This window comes from Chionomys nivalis, chromosome 6 (genome assembly GCF_950005125.1).
Source record: "Chionomys nivalis chromosome 6, mChiNiv1.1, whole genome shotgun sequence".
NCBI classification, from domain to species: Eukaryota; Metazoa; Chordata; class Mammalia; order Rodentia; family Cricetidae; genus Chionomys; species Chionomys nivalis.
In genome coordinates this window covers 13177379-13193974 of record NC_080091.1, presented here as the reverse complement: position 1 = coordinate 13193974, position 16596 = coordinate 13177379, and the positions used below count along the sequence as shown (strand labels likewise).

General features: G+C 43.0%; 1 protein-coding gene across 1 annotated transcript in view; it reads right to left on the bottom strand.

Moving 5' to 3' along the window:
* The window catches only part of Acyp2 (acylphosphatase 2), a 157098-nt gene that overhangs the window by 124296 nt on the left and 16206 nt on the right, over positions 1–16596 (bottom strand). Inside the window, exons 2-3 of the mRNA XM_057773208.1 lie at positions 12322–12338; positions 11094–11203 (exon numbers count right to left, since the gene is read on the bottom strand). Of these exons, the coding sequence (XP_057629191.1) occupies positions 11094–11203; positions 12322–12338 (127 nt within the window). The remainder of the gene's footprint in view (positions 1–11093; positions 11204–12321; positions 12339–16596) is intronic.

Genomic DNA, 16596 nt, shown 5'->3' with positions numbered 1-16596 from the left:
GATACACCAGTCACCTCGATCTGGTCATTACGCTCTTTGCACACACTGAACCTTCACAACATACCCTGTAAACGTGTATAACTGTTGTATACACGCATGCACACATACCATCCTCCTCCTCCCAGAGTCCAGCGTTTAAAGAACTGGAAAGCTGTCCAGGAGCAGATGACATGATACCGTGGGAAAGGGGGATACACTGACACCTAGCAAGCTTCTAAGCAGAAGGAACACTTCCGATTCTCGCCTTTTGGTTTCCAATAACATCAAGTCTCAAAAAACAACATTACAAGTTATGACGTGATATATTCAAAATTCTGAGCAGGTGATTCATTCACAGTGTGGATTTCAGAGATCAAAGCCAGGACACCACGTTTGGTGGCAGGTGCCTTGACCCTGAGCCAACTTGTCAGCCTGTAGAATTGTATGACTCTATCAGTCAATCAAGCATAGGGGCGAGGAACCATATAGATATGACCTTTTGTCTCTTGTCTGTCTTTCCTTGAAAGAATTCTTTTCACATATGGAGAATTATATCTCTACAAAACAAGGAGCTAAAACAACAAAGACAAACATTCAAGATTAAGAAAGGCTGCTCTTCAGACAGGGGCAGGCCCCAGGGCAAAACTGTCCAAGTGACCTTGACCCAGACGCCAGAACAGACAGGCCTCTGGGCTCCAGGACTGACAAGTCCTGTGTTGCACTCTGGCACTGCAAGGCAGATCTGCTGTGGGGCTTAGACTATGTATTGACGGTAAGCAGATTTTCTGTTAGAGAAATAATAAAATATAAATGAAACAATATAAAATTGTTCTATAGATTAAATTTTTATAAAATATTGCCAGTTTGGAATTATTCACCAAAATTTACTGGTAGAAAATATGATGATATAGATTTGTCATAAATACTTGGTGGTAGTTTGAATGTAATTGGCCCCATAATCTCATAATGAGTGGCACTATTAGGCGGTGTGACTTTATTGGAGTGGGTACGGCCTTGTTGGAGAAGTGTGTCACTGTGGGGGCGGGCTTTGAGGTTTCCTATGCTCAGAATACGGCCCAGTGTCTCAGTCGACTTCCTGTTGTCTACAGGACGTAGGACTCTCAGGCACTCCTCCAGCACCATGTTTGCTTGCATGGTGTCAGGCTCCCGTCATGGTGATGATGGAACTGTAAGTGAGCTCCCCAGTTAAATGTTTTCCTTTATGAAGTTGCCGTGTTCCTGGTGTCTCTTCACAGCAATAGAAACCCTAACTACAACATACTCTAACAATAACAAAAGGAAAAGAAAGTGTAGAGTCAGTGAGCTGGTTCAATGGTAAGAGTGCTTGCAGTACAGGCCTGGAAACCCGAGTTCAGTCCCTGGAACGTACAACGAAAGGGCAGAACTGACCTGTGCAATTTGTCCTCTGACCTCCACATGCAGGGCACAAAAGCACCCCCATACTCAAACACACACACAAATAAATAATTTTTTAAATGCATAAATAATGAAAGGGGCAAGTGTGGTACAGCACTTGGGAGGCAGAGGTAAGCAGATCTCTGTGAGTTTAAGGCCAGGCTGGTTTACATAGCAAGTTCCAGGACAGCCAAGGCTACATAGAGAGACCCTATTTTAAAAATAAATACAAATAAATAGATGTTGGAGATGAGACAAGATGTCGAAAGTGAGCTGTTACTGAAACGGGATAATAGGCATTTGGTTCACTGCTCTGTTCTTTGCATATAGGCAGACACTAAGAAGAAACTATATTTTTTTTTACTTATTTATTTATTTTTATTCTTTTTTAATTAAAATTTCCACCTGCTCCCCATTTCCCATTTCCCTCCCCTCCTCCCAAATATTGCCCTCCCCCCACTTCCCTCCCCCTATCCCCACTCCTCTTCTCCTCCCCCCACTCCATTCCCCCTCCCTCTCGATACTGAAGAGCAGTCCAAATTCCCTGCCCTGCGGGAAGACCAAGGTCCAAGAAGAAACTATATTAAAAATTAGGGGAGGCATGATATTATCAAAATATCTAACATTCTGATGACATTCCAGAAGTCTGGATGAGTGCCACCTAGCAAACACTGGATGATGTGAGTTACAGAACCTCTAGACGGGGTGTCCGTGAGAACCGCCTCTCCCGACTTCCCTTCAGCGGAGACACCGATTGGTACTAGCCCATATAATCCCTCTCCTGTCCCTTCCCTCTGCACTGGCTCCAAACATGGCTTGGCCAAGCTGTTCTTCAGAGCCAAAATCCAATGAAAGAACAGTTTCAAGTAGTTTCTCTTTGCCCATCAATTCCCTCCCAGTTCATTTCTCTTGTCTGCTACTTGACTGAATCTGGAATCGACTAAAAGGCAAGCAAGCTGTTTGGCATTCCTGTGAGGATTTTTGTGTTCTTTTTGTTTTTGTTTTTTGAGATGCTTTCTCTGTGTACTCCTGGCACTCACTCTGTAGACCAGACTAGCTGTGAACTCACAGAGACCCGTCTGCCTCTCCTTCCTGAGTGCTGGGATTAAAGGCTGTGCCACCACTGACTGCCTGAATGTTGGCTGCAAGGGATTTCTTTCTTTCTTTTTTTTTTTTTTTTTGATTAGATGATTCAAGTGGGATGACCCACTCTAAATGTGAGCTGCTCCCTCTAGTGGCAGCCCAGACAAAGCTTTGCTTTTGCCTACTTGCCTTTACTCTTGCTGGTAAGCTCATTTATCTTGCTGTTGTTGCTGCTGTTGCATCTCCCACTGAACTTGGGACCTATATTTGGCCATCCAGCATGAATATGAGCAACTCTCCAGGAACCGTCCAGACTTTCAAAGCCAAATTAGGGTCAGCTATCAGGTTCTCAGCCTATCTGGTGAGAGTTATTGTTGAACTCTCCAAACCAAATCTCCAGACAAATGCAATAATTCCCTTTTAATATATATTCATTGTGTCAGTTCTGTTCTTTCAGAGAACCCTGAAATACAATTCCTGACATCAATGTTGTAACCTTAAGATCAGAAACAATCAGAGCTCAATGTGATAAAGTATATTTACCCTGAACAAAGAACAAATATCCCAAAGTAGGCTAGGCTGGCTGGCCAGCAGGTCCAGGGATCCACCTGTTCCTACTACCCAGTATTGGCATTAGAAGCACATGTCACTATGCCCAGATTTTTTATGAGGGTTCTGAGGGTTGAACTGGGGTCCTCATGCTTGCTTGACAAGCATTTTACTGAGTTATCTCCTCAGCCCCTAAGATGTGTCAATATTATTTAACTAACTATAACATCTATAGCATATCAATGAAAAGTGTTAGTAAGGAATATATGGAAGCTATATTATCTTCATAAATTTTTTAAACTCTTCTAAAATAATGCATACATAAATTATGGTGGTGGTGCATGCCTTCAATGCCAGCTTTTGGGAGGCAAAGGCAGGCAGATCTCTGTGAGTTCAAGGTCAGCCTGGTTTACAAAGCAAGAGCCAGGATAGCCAGGTCTGCCGGGCCTTAACAGAGCAACCCTGCCTCAAAAAAACAAAACCAAAATAAGCATATACATGAGACAGAAATTCTTTAAAAAGTAAAGATAACACAATTGATGTGGGAGTGATTTCTTTCTAATCTGTTGCTTTCATTGGTTAATTAATAAAGAAACTGCCTAGGCCCATTTGATAGGCCAACCCCTAGGTGGGTGGAATAAACAGAACAGAATGCTGGGAGAAAGAAGCCGAGTCAGTGAGTGGCCATGATTCCCCCACCTGACACAGACGCAGGTTAAGATCTTTCCTGGTAAGCCAGCTTGTGGTGCTACACAGAATATTAGAAATGGGTTAGATCAATATGTAAGAGCTAGCCAATAAGAGGCTGGAACTAATGGGCCAGGCAGTGTTTAAAAGAATACAGTTTCTATGTAATTATTTCAGGTCTAAAGCTAGCCGGGTGGCGGGACGCAGCCCCTCCACCATTCACTCACAACACACAATTCCAGATAAGTGCATAAGAAAGAGATTTTTCAGGTCACACCTGTGTCCCAGCTGCCAACTCAGGTAGACACCCCCCCCCCCGGGTCAACCATAGACCACCTGCCAGAACACCAGACAAACTGCCCACAGACCTTTCCCACTCTCTCTACCCCTGACCCAATTCTCAGCATTGCCCCAATGCTGCAATTCAACAACAGCTGTAGCTCCCCGCCCATCCATGCCTCCTGTGGATCCCACAGAGCACCCAGACGTAAATTCACACACCTATGGACACCCGATTATTGGTAAAGAATCCAGAAATACACACTGGAAATAAAGAAAGTATCTTCAACAAAATGTGCTGGTCAAACTGGATGTCAGCACATAGAAGAATGCAAATGGACCTATGTTTATCCAAAGACCTCAACATAACACATGATACACTGAACCTGATAGAACAAAAAGTGAGGGATAGTCTTGAATGTATTGGCACAGGGAAGACTTCCTGAACAGAACACCATAATCACAGGCACTAAGATCAATAATTAATAAATAAGATTTCATGCAACTGAAATGCTTCTGTAAGGCAAAGGACACCATCAATTGGACAAAGAGGCAGCCTACAGAATGGAAAGATTTTTACCAACTCCACATCAGTACAGGTCTAATATCCAAAATATATAAAGAACTCAAGAAACTAAATATTCAAAAACAAAATAACCTAATTAAAAATGGGGTACATATCTAAGCAGAGATTTCTCAATAGAGGAATCTCAAATGGCTGAGAAATGCTTAAAGAAATGTTCAACATCCTTATCCATTAGGGAAATGCAAATCAAAACTACTTTGGGATTCCATCTTATATGTGTCAAGATGCCTAAGATCAATTACATAAGTGACAGCTCATGCTGGAGAGGATTGCTAGAGGGAGAGCAAACAGCCATAGTGAAAATCAATATGGTTGTTCCTCAGAAAACTGGGAATTGATCTTCCTCAAGACCCAGACATGCCACTCTTGGGCATATACACAAAAGACACTCCTACCAACTACAAAGACACTTGCTTAACTGTGTTCATTGTGGCTTTATTTAAAATAGGAACTGGAAACAACCTAGATGTCCTTCAAGTGAAGAATGGATAAAGAAAATGTAGTACATTTACAAAATGTAGTATCACTCAACAGTTTAAAAACATGACATCATGAAATCTGCAGGCAAATGGATGCACCCAGAAAAATATCCTGAGTGAAGTAACCCAGACCCAGAAAGACAAATATGGTATATATTCACTTATAAATGGATATTAGCTGCTAAATGAATGATAATCAAGTTACAATCTAGACACAGAAAGGATGGGTAAAGAGGAAGGCTATAGGCAGGGAAGCATGGGCCTCTCTGGGAAAGAGAAATAGAATAGGTTCTGTAGGTGGACTGGAGGCAGGTAGGCCTGGGAGCGAGAGGGATCAGCTGGATGGGGAAGAGAAGGATGGAGTGCAGGGAGACAGCTGGAATTAAGGGGCCTTTGAGGGGCAATGTGGATATCCAGTACAGTGGAATCTATGAGGGGGACCCTAAAGAATCACTCAAGGGAGGGGTGAGAAGGTGCGGAGTCAATGGCACAGTCTCTGGGAGAGACTTATATACCCTCTTATATAATAATTATTATTCAGCAATGGGGGAGCCTTATATACCCTTTTCCCAGCACCTAGGCTGTGCTCCAATCTGTCACCCCTCATTGGCTAGGCATGATCAGCCCTCTGACAGCGCCTGTTGCTAGGCCCTCAGGCAGACTCCAGGTTGACTCATCTCTTGGCCTTGTAGGCCTTAACTTCCTACACGAAGTACCTAGTAATAGGGGACCCAGAGTCTGAACTGGCCATCTTCTGTAGCTATGCAAGGTTCCAGTGGTGGGACCGGATTGCATTAGGTTGAGTTGCTGGTCAAGGAGGTCCCATGGAGACCCCTAAACAACCCACACTGATGCTGACAGGGGGCCACTCTCTGAAAGTGGGGCCCTATTGCTGAGGGAAGCTTCCACGCATCTCATTAAACTCGGGTTGAGATGCTGCAGACGTGGTGCCTTCACCCCTACATTCCAGGATCTTTGGTGTGGGAAGATACTCTGCAGGCTACAAAAAGGGAAACCTGAAAACCAACCCAGTCACAAAACCATCCAGGTACAATCTGTCCTGCCTGCAAGACATGTTGCAGAACTTGTGGGAGTGGCCTACCAATGTTTAGTTTAACTTCAAGCCCAGGCCATGAGAGGGAGCCCATACCCTAGAAAGCCTGGATGGCCAGGAACAAAAGACTGGATAGACCAGAGGCCTCGGGTAGAACCAAATACTACTGGGGAAAAAAATCAATGAAATGATTCCTAATGATATTCTGCTACACTAAAAGATCAGTGCCTCGCCCAATTGTCTTAAGAGAGGTTTTCTCCAGCAGCAGATTTGAGTGGGTGCAGAGATTCATAGCCAGATATTATATATGCAGAAAGAGTCTAAATTGGAGGTCTCCATCAGGTTCCTTCCCTAGGAGATCTGGACACCCTGGTGGAAGAGGAGGAGGAAAGACTGTAGGAGCCAGAGGGAATGGAGGACACCAGGAGAACATGGCCCACTGAATCAGCTGAGCAGGGCTCACATGGGCTCCCAGAGACCAAAGCAGCAATCACAGGGCCTGCATGAGTCTGCCACAGGTTCTCCAGTCACGTTATGGCTCTTAGTTTGGTGTTTTTGTGTAACTCCTAGCAGCGGAAGTACATGTATCTCTGACTTATAGGCCTACTTTTGAGACTCCTTTCCTCCTATTGGGTTGCCCTGTCCAGCCTCGATACAAAGGGTTTTGTCTTGTCTGACTGTATCTTGTTTTGTCCTGTTTGGCTGTTATCTCTTGGAGGTCATTTCCTTACTGAAGAATAAATAGTACAGGGGGAGTGGATCTGGGGGAGAGGAGAGTGGGGGGGAAGTGCTTAGAGGGGTGGAAAGAGGGGAAATTGTGGTCAGAGTATATTGTTAGAGAGAAGAATCTAAGAATCAATAAAAAAGATAAATATAAAAAAGCAAAAGAAAGGAATAAAAAATAAAGTAGGTTTAAAACAAAAACTGGGAACTGGAGTAACACCTGAGCAGGTAAGGAATACTGGCTGCTCTTGGGGAGGACTCAGGCTGGGTTCCCCAAATCCACATGGCAGCTGACAAGAGTCAGTAACTCCAGATCCACGGTGTCCAGCGCTCCCTTCTGGCATCTGAGGGCACTGCATGCACGCGTCACATAGACTTACATGGAGGCAAAAAACTCATTCATGAAAAAATGGAAATAAATCTTTTAAAAGAGTTTTTCAAAGAAGAATAGTGAAAAGAAAAACGCTACAAAGTGTCTGTAATTAAATCTATAATGACATGGTCTGGAGATAAATAGGTCAGTGGGGAAGAGCTACATTATACATTCTAATACAGGACAAAAATATATCTCAACTGAAGGGCATAAAGCACAATTAGTTAATAAGTGATGCTGGCGCAGCTGGCTACCCACCTGGTAGAAAATGGTTCTTTCACTAAAAATATGAATAAAAAAATAATTCCAGATGGAGTAAATGCTTAAATATAATAAATAAAGCATCAAAAGTTAGGGAGAAAAAACCTAGGACACAGCACAACATGCTACTCAATGAGAAAAAAAAAGGACCACATTTGAGCTCATAAAAGTTAAAAATAATTTTTGTTGCAAAAGCTATTATAGACAAAGTTAATAGGCTACCTCTATGGCTGTATCCATTACCAGTATACCAAAAGGCCCTCAATATTGGTAAGAGACTATTAAACAACGGGAAAATGGGGTTTGTGAGAACAACCTGTGTAGCCAGAGGCATGATACTGCTCCAGCCAATTACTAATTAGAGAACTGTAACCAATGTAAATAATAACTTAGCATTCAGCATTTACACTGGCCTGCCCTCGGGGACCAAGTGACAGCAGCCAAGGTGTGACCCATGGCCGCTCCCTCCAGAAGTCATGTGCCCTCCCTGTGTCCCCTTATAAAGAGCACTGCCTTCTCTCCCAGCCCCTTCCTTCCACTCGCGCTCAGAGGCTGCCTCTGCCCCACCCCCATGAGCCTCTCTCAAGTGTGATCTGCTGCATCCACCCCTTGGCTCCAACCCGCTAAAGCACCTTTCGCCATTAAATTATTAAAACACATTCCACTGCTAATTAGATAAAAGAAAAATAAAACAATAAAAGCAATTGCTACCAGAATGAGGAGGGCAAGTGCATATTTCTACATCTAATTTTGAAAGCAGTCCACTGCGCTTTGAATGAGGAATGTCTCCCATAGTCCTCAGCGGGTGGCTATGCTCAGGAGATGAACCCTTGATGGAGGGCGTACATCAGCACGGGTGGGCACTGAGGTCACAGAGCTTGGCCTACTTCCCACTCTCTTTACTTCTGACTACTGATGCGACTTGTCCTCGGTCCTGCTGCCGGGTGCTCCCGACACATGGTCTGGGTACCCTCTGGGACTTCAAGCCAAAGCAAGCCCTGTCTCCTGTACACTGCTTTTGTTGGCCCTTTATGACAACAGAAATGAAACCACTACAGAGTCTGGTGAGTGTTTTTACATCAAATACACCTCAACAAACCACACTCCTGGGAATCCACCCCAAAAAACAAAATAAAAAGACCTATCCAAGGTTGATGCAGCATCCTCCTACTGTAAAGAGCAAGTAACAAAAACAAGCATTCGAAGCAATGAGGAAATAAATAATGGCACACATTATTGTTAAAGCAGCCATGAAGAAGAATATACACCATTTGGCTCAGAAGAGTTTTCTGAGAAGCATCTTAAGTGACAAAATGTGATATAGGAAACTATGCTATGGTTTTATTGTTAAAAACCAAATCCTGTTCAAAAATCATTAATGTGTATGTGCCAAACTATGTCTGTCTTTGCCATTCTGTCTGTCTGTGTGGTTGTGAGGAACAGAGACACAGCACAGGAGGTTGCAGGCCAGCTTGCTGGCACTCGGCGCCGGCTTTAAAGAGGAAGACAGTGACATGACTTCACTTAGGTTAGACAACTTATCAAATCCATGCTTCCCTGAGGACGAGGAACACAACATGATTGGCTTGAACTTCCACCTCCTCACAGTCTCCACTCTTAAACCACGTCACAATCGCCTGCCGTTCTGTGCAGTATCTCACAAAGTTTCTGTGTTTTATGAGCATCCTGCTGTTCATTAATGGTTAATTGTTAACTCACATTTTATATGCGATCACTTTTAGACTCACTTTTCAAGTTGGTGACTGTGAAGTTTTAGTTTTAATGAGAAAGGCCCCTATAGGCTCACGTATTCGCATGTTCAGTCCTCAGTGGAAGGAGGAAGGATGAGAAGGCAGAGATGGGGTGGCCTTGTTGGAGGAAGACTGACAGTGGGGGTGGGCGCTGAGACAGCTCAAGCCAGGCGAGTGGATCTCTATCTGCTGCCCGTAGAGCAGGATGCAGATCTCAGCTACTTCTCCAGCACCATCTGCCTGCTCCCCATCAACCTCTGAAATTGTAAGTGTGTCCCCCATTAAATGTTTCCATTTGTAAGAGTTACTCTGGGCCTGGTGTCTTTTCACAGTAGAATACTAATGAAGAAAGGGCACACAATTTTACAGATAAATGCAAATACACAGCTATATACAAATAAATTAGAAAACTAAGAATTCATTCATTATAAACTTACTGACTGTAGAAATGCCTATCAAATGGAAGCATATTATTGAAAATGTGCCAGAGTTCCAGTGGTTAATAATCAATGAGATATGAATTATAATATCTACTTCAAGGAGACTAGAGAGATGGCTCAGTGGTTAGGAACACTGGCCATCCTTCCCGAAGAACCAGATTCAATTCCCAGAACTTACGTGGAGGTTCACAACCATGCATAACTCCAGTTCCGGGAGATCTGCTCCCTCCTTGGAATCTTTGGACACCAGGAATGCACATGATGTACAGACATACCTTCGTACAAAACACGCATCCACGTGAAATAATAACTTTTAGTGTACACATAAATGTTGTGGAAAAGAGGTAGCTGTTGGGGGTTGGGACAGGCTCCATTCAGGAGACGGAAAGAGGAAAGAGTGGTGACGAGCTTCGCCTTCCTGTCTCTACATTCTGTTATCAAGCTTATTACAGCAAAAATAAATATTACTTTCGGAGTGTGAAAACAGTAAAAAAAAAAAAAAAAGATAATTTGTTGTAGGGACATAGCCCCACCCATTGGGGGCGTGTTCGCCTCGGGCTAATGTTTACGGATAAAGCTGCTGGGCGGGCGTGAGCCCAGCAGCCCTTTTCTTTTGCTCCGATTTTCCAGTGCTCCGCGGGAACCTGTGGTCCTGTAAGTCTATTTCCTTATTAAAGCTGTATATATCTATATAATCTGTCTGCATTCATTTGCTCCGCCACAATTTGTAATTAAAATATGATTTAGTATCTAATTCATAGGTTGTGTTGAAAAGACTATATATAATATTTCATGCAATGTGTTAGTTCATCCCCAACGTGTTGCAAATGCTCAATGAAAGTCAGTTATGTTATTAAAAAAGTAAGTATTCTAGACAGCAGTGGAAACTGTGACGCTGGAAAGTCAAAGCCTTTGAAAACGGTATCATGCAGACTGCGCACTGTCACCCTCACTGCGGAGTCCCCTCTCCTTTAGACTGTGAAGGCTTGTACTGTGGTAACAATCCCATTCATTAAACAATTCTACCACTGTAAAACTAAAACTACAATTAGGTAAACATACTATTACAAAACAAAAAGGAGATGGCGATCCTTTTGCCTTGAAGTCAACATGAAGAACGTCAGGAACCGTCTTACAGACACTGCGGTCCATCCTAATACTTGAAAAGATAAATACTTGGGGCCTGGACATGGACTCCATGTTGGGGAGACTTGAGAGGACAGACTGGGAAGAAGTGCCACAGCTCTTGAACCCTGCCCAAGAGGAAAGTTTATTCCCAACAGAGAAATGCCACTCTGACTGTGGCTTACTACCCCAGCCTTGCTATGAGTCACGAGAGCGGAATCCGGCATTGGAACCACTATTTTCCAATGAAACATCAAAATATCAGAACAGCTTCATAAGTGTTACAGACTGTTGGTCTTACTACTCACATGGAATTCACCTTTTCTTCGGGACCCTGCACTTGACCCATCACGGTGCCCTTGCTTGTGTTCTTCACCCAGCCAACCACTCCCATTTTCTTAGCTTCTCCTTCTGTGTACTGGTTTCAGAAAACAAACAAACAAACAAAAGAGGTCAAGTGCATCAGTAGAAGTGCATACTTATAAAACAACTCTAATATTCACAAGCCTCTCACCTGACATCATTGGTTTTCTAAAATATAGTCTTTGGGACTGCAGAGATAGCTCTGTGGTTAAAAGCATCTACTGCTCTTGCAGAGGACCAGGGTTCAATTCCCAGCACGCACGTGGATGCTTATAACCATCTATAACTCTGGTTCCAGGAGATCCAATGCCCTATCTGGCCTCTGTGGGTACTAAATATGCAAGTGGTACACAGACATGCATGCAGGCAAAACACGCATAAAGTACAGTCTATGTGCTTGCATAGTGGACCTATGGTCACACCACTATTTGTAAGATCGGTGCAATCAGAGAAAATAGACCAACAGTGAGAACTGCTTCAATAGTTTCTACTACATACAATCCAATTGCTTTCCCTCACATCCATTAATGATCATTTACATTGTTAATCTGGGCTTCATAGGCTGATGAACCCAGGATTCTCGATCACTGATTTAAAAGTTTGTGATCAACATAAAATACGTACAGGCAGGAACGGGTACTGAATCATTTCTAAAATTCCAATAAAACAGACACAATTTTACTAATAAAATCAAACCAGCAAGAACACTGGCCTAGACACAGTGGTCCGGGGGCTAGTGCATAGTTAGATGGTTCTGCTATATAGTTGGCTATGAACAAATTCAGGAGCTAGACTGAAAATCAAGAACACAGTAAAAATTGGGGCAATGAACTCTTAAGGACAGAGTTATCCAAAATACAGAGGGACTTGACTGATGGGGACATGGTGGGACTCGTGGAGTCAGCAACCAGAAGCCTCAAATAGTGAGCAGGTAACAGTACATAGTACGCTTGGAATTCATAGGAGTTCCATAAATAATAAAATATAGGAAACGTAAGAAAACCTTAAAGACAGTTTTCATAGAAATCACAATCAGTAATTTTAAGAAAAATATCATCAGCTGCCAAGAACAGGATATAAGCTGTAGGTTAGAAATGGGTTGGAAATGCCTCTATGATTAAAATCAATAGTTTAAAAAAAAAGATATAAAAATAAAAGACAGGTCTCACTTACCATTCTGAAGCAAACACCTGAATGAAAGAAGAACAAAAAGAAATGTCAGCTTGTCTGCCTTTTATAAACTAGGAATTTCCTACCATAACTTGCATCTATTAAAGGGTGAGTAACAAAATGAATCAAACACTCAGCTCTGAATGTACTCAAAGGGTCTTCTTGAAAATTTTCTTTTAAAATGAAGACTTTGGGGGAAAAATACAATATTTGAAACTAATGTAAATAACAAAATGTTGAATTACACAGGCAGTGGTGGCACACGCCTTTAATCCCAGTAGTTGGGAGACAGAGGCAGGCGGATCGCTATGAGTTCGAGGCCAGCCTGGCCTAGAAGCACTAGTTCCAGGACAGCTAGGACTGTTACACAGAGAAACCCTGTCTTGAAACACCAAATAATAGTAATAATAATATTTTTAAATGTTTATTAAAAACACAGTTGATCTGGGGATACAGACCCATAATCCTGACTACTTGAGAGACTGAGGCAGAGGAATAATGAGTTTAAGTTCAGTGTAGGCCACATAGAAAATTCAAGACCAACCTGGGCAACTTTGCCTCAAAATAATAAGAATGGGGAGAAGGTTATCTATGCACGCAGGCCAATGGTACATTTGCTCAGCATGTATGAAGTCCTAGACAGTCCCTAATTCCCCAAAAACTGAATGAATGGACAGCTGAGAGGAGTTGACATAAAATTAACCTATCCTCAGCTTTTAGAATTTCTTTTCTAATGCAAGAACTAAATTCAAGTTTAAATTGTTTCTAGATATAGCGAGAACCAATGAGGCAAAGCCAGCATCAGGAAATGGCATGTGCTTGACCACTGCTGGGCTTCCAGAGCCTCGTCTTTAATGGAGATCAGTGCCAAGGAAAATGACCCCGGAAGCTTTCTGGCGTAGCTGACAAGCTGTGCACACTGTGGATCACGTATGTTGGGTAGTACCATTCGTATTGGTTATGGTTTCTCTCTCTGGACTGAGGCAGACCAAGCTGTCACACACTTCAGTTATCCAACTTCAAGCTGTGTGAGCTTCATCTCAGACAGAAGTCAAGGATGCCAGGGTTTGGGGATGTGGCTCAATGGCAGGGCACTTGTGTAGCATGCATGAGGCCCTTGGTAAGATCTTCAGTGCACAAAGGTGCACTCATACAGATAAAGAAACGTACACATCCCCACAAGGAATGCTATTAACATTATATCCTTGATCACAAAGAATACACAGAAGAGAACCAGATCCTACGAACTGTCCTATATGATCTCCACATGTATACCATGGCATGTACAACCATAAAATAAGTAAATGTAAGTCTTCTAATTTTTAAAGGAACCAGCCTGAGCTATAAGTACAAAGTCCTGCCAAGCGTACGCACGCACGTGAACACACACACTCATCACCACCACCACGATAGGTGCACATAATGGAATACTACTCAACAGTAAAAAAGAAAAACCACGTACAACCTTAGGACCTACATATATGAATCAAATGCAGCTTGCTACGCAAAAGAAGCTAGACTCACACATTAGGTATAATTCCATTCTAGAAAGGCAAAGCAATAGAGACTGAAAATAGATTGTCTGTTGCCAAGGCCTGAGAGGGAAGCAAGTGTTAGCAGGAGACTCAAGGGAACTTTCTGGGGTGATGGGTGCTCTCTGAACTGTGCTGGTGATTCCATGGCCCCATAGCATGCCAAAACAAACTGAGTGTAAGACAGCAGAAATAGTATCAGTTGTAAATTATACCTTGGTGGAAAACAACCAGGAAAAAACTCATTGGAAAGTCACAGGGAACAGATCAAACCAACCTCCAAGGAAGTCAAAAGACACTGTTTGCACACAGAAGATGTCCCTGTGTAGGAGCATGTGAAGGCTTCATAGTTTGGGTGTTTTATAGTGTTGCAGTATTTCCTGGTGGCAGTATACTGTGGAATCAAATGAACAGGAACAAAAAGAGCAGTAAGGAAATAAAGACAGTGTAATCTCACCAGTGAAATTTTATGAGACGATAGAAATATTTTTGACAAGCATGTAGAGTGTGGAGGGATGAGGAGCAGGAGAACTGATGGGAAGGACAGCCAGAGAGCAATCTATTATCTACAGAGGGAAAGCCATCTGTCTGTGCATAGAAACGGAAACAGCAGAAAGCCACACAGGTGGCTTCTACCACACAGCAAGGGGCTCAGAACACAGTCAGTACTGACCAACCACACAGTCTGACGGCTCCAGGCCTCAACCTGGAGCTACTCAACCTCAACAAGCCATGCACAAGCAAGGGAAAGGAAAGGCCATGGGCAACTGGAGAAAAAGGAACTGGAGGGTGGGGTGTAGCCCGGGGACAGAGCACAGGGCCCCAAGTTCAAGCCTCAGCATCACAAAGAGTGGAAAAAAAAGGAGGACACAATCTCTTCCTTACTTGGATGAATGTCCACAAACCACCAGTCACCAGGAGTGTCCTCAGACCTCATCTCAGACTTATAGAAGCTATGCCTAGAACCTAGGGAACCTGCCTTTGTGCAGCAAAGCCAGCAGCCAGCGGCTGGGAGGGAGGGCAGTGTCAGGGAGGCTTGCAAAGGGTTCCCACTTCAGGTCAGGTATGGAGTTCAGTGGCACAGCACTTGGCCAGTGTGATCAAGGCCCTGGGTTCAAGCCCTAGCGGTGGCTTCCCGCTGGTGTGGTTCAGCTGGTGTGCATGAGAAATCATCTGATCCCTTATCGAGTTGGCCTGGCTAGCTTACAATTCAGCAGTACACAAGAAAACCCTAATTTGCACTCTAATGTGGCTTGGTTTTGTTTTTTGAGACAAGGTCCCACCATGTAGCCCAGGTTAGGCTCACATTCACTGTGTAGACCACACTGGTTTTGAACTTGCAGTTTCTTCAAGAACTCAAAAGTAATATCAAACAACAAAGACATATCCAACTGTAAGGAAAAGAAAATGACATATATAATCTTATAGTGGATTTTTCATATAAAACCTAAAAATTAGATAACTCAAATATATCTAAATTATTATTTACAAATTATTCGTGTAACAAAAAAGTTAGTTTAATTCAGGGTCCAAAGGAGGAAGTGACTGTGAAAGACCAGTGTTTCTGCATCTAGGAGCTTAGATCCAGTAGGGGAAGTAGAAGCCCACACAGACAGAAACACACTGCCGCCAGAATCTCCGCCGCACACAGCATCCTTGGCGACAGGGCACATTTGAGGCCAACCTGGACTACGTGAGAGTCTGTTTCAAACAGATCAACATCAGCAAATATTTACAGCTGGGATAGGCAAATAATATAAACCTGTTTATCTTAGCAATTGGAAGACAAAGGCAGGAGAATTGCTTCAAGCTCCAGGTCATCTTTGTCTTTACAATGAGTTCTAGATAGGTAGGAATGAAACCCTGTTTTAAAAAGAAAAAGCGGGGCAAGCAAAATGGACCAGTGAATAAGAGCAATTGTTGCCAATATCAGCAACCTGAGTTTGATCCCCAGAATCCACATGGTGGAAGGAGACCACCACACCCCACACACAAATAAATAAATAAGTCAATGAGAAAAAAATAGAAATAAAGGAAAAAAACAATTTTAGCGATAATATCCATAAACCTGGACGCAAATGAGAGTTTATTGGGCAGACAAACCAATCTTGGTGACTTTTGGACACACTCGTTGAAAAAATGGGCTTTCAAAATGAAATATCTATGAAAATGTCATATGAAGCCTGTTATTTTGTAAACTAGTTTTTAAGACAAACTAATAATTTTTAAACGAGGTTTTGAGAGTTCAGACTTCATTCATGAGCAACAGTTCCAGTACGGCGAGAGCAAAGGGACATGACAGATGGATGCGCAGAGGTCTAAAGCTAAGATTATCACACACCAGCAAATGCGCAAAGTCATGCATGGCCTTGGAAAATTATATCCCAGCCCCAAACTGTACTGAAGACTAACTAAAAGACAGCTGAGTTGTGCTCCACCTCTTTCTTTCTAGAAGAAATCGTATTTTACACTAAAAGCTTCTGTACTTTCTCTACTTATCTACTGCAAGCACCTCCCAGCCTCCCTCCCCGCATCCCGTGTTCATTTCCACGTCCATTTCCGCCTTCCACTTACTCGGCACAAACCAGGCAAGGTAGTTTTCTTTCCTCAAGTAAAACGAAACCACTCCTTCCTAAGCTTAAAATCCTCTAATGACTCCTCAGGATACTGAAAATAAAATGAATTCTGGTCACCACATTCTCTATGAGCTTACTAGCCCATTACCTCTCAGTCTGCCATTCCCCTG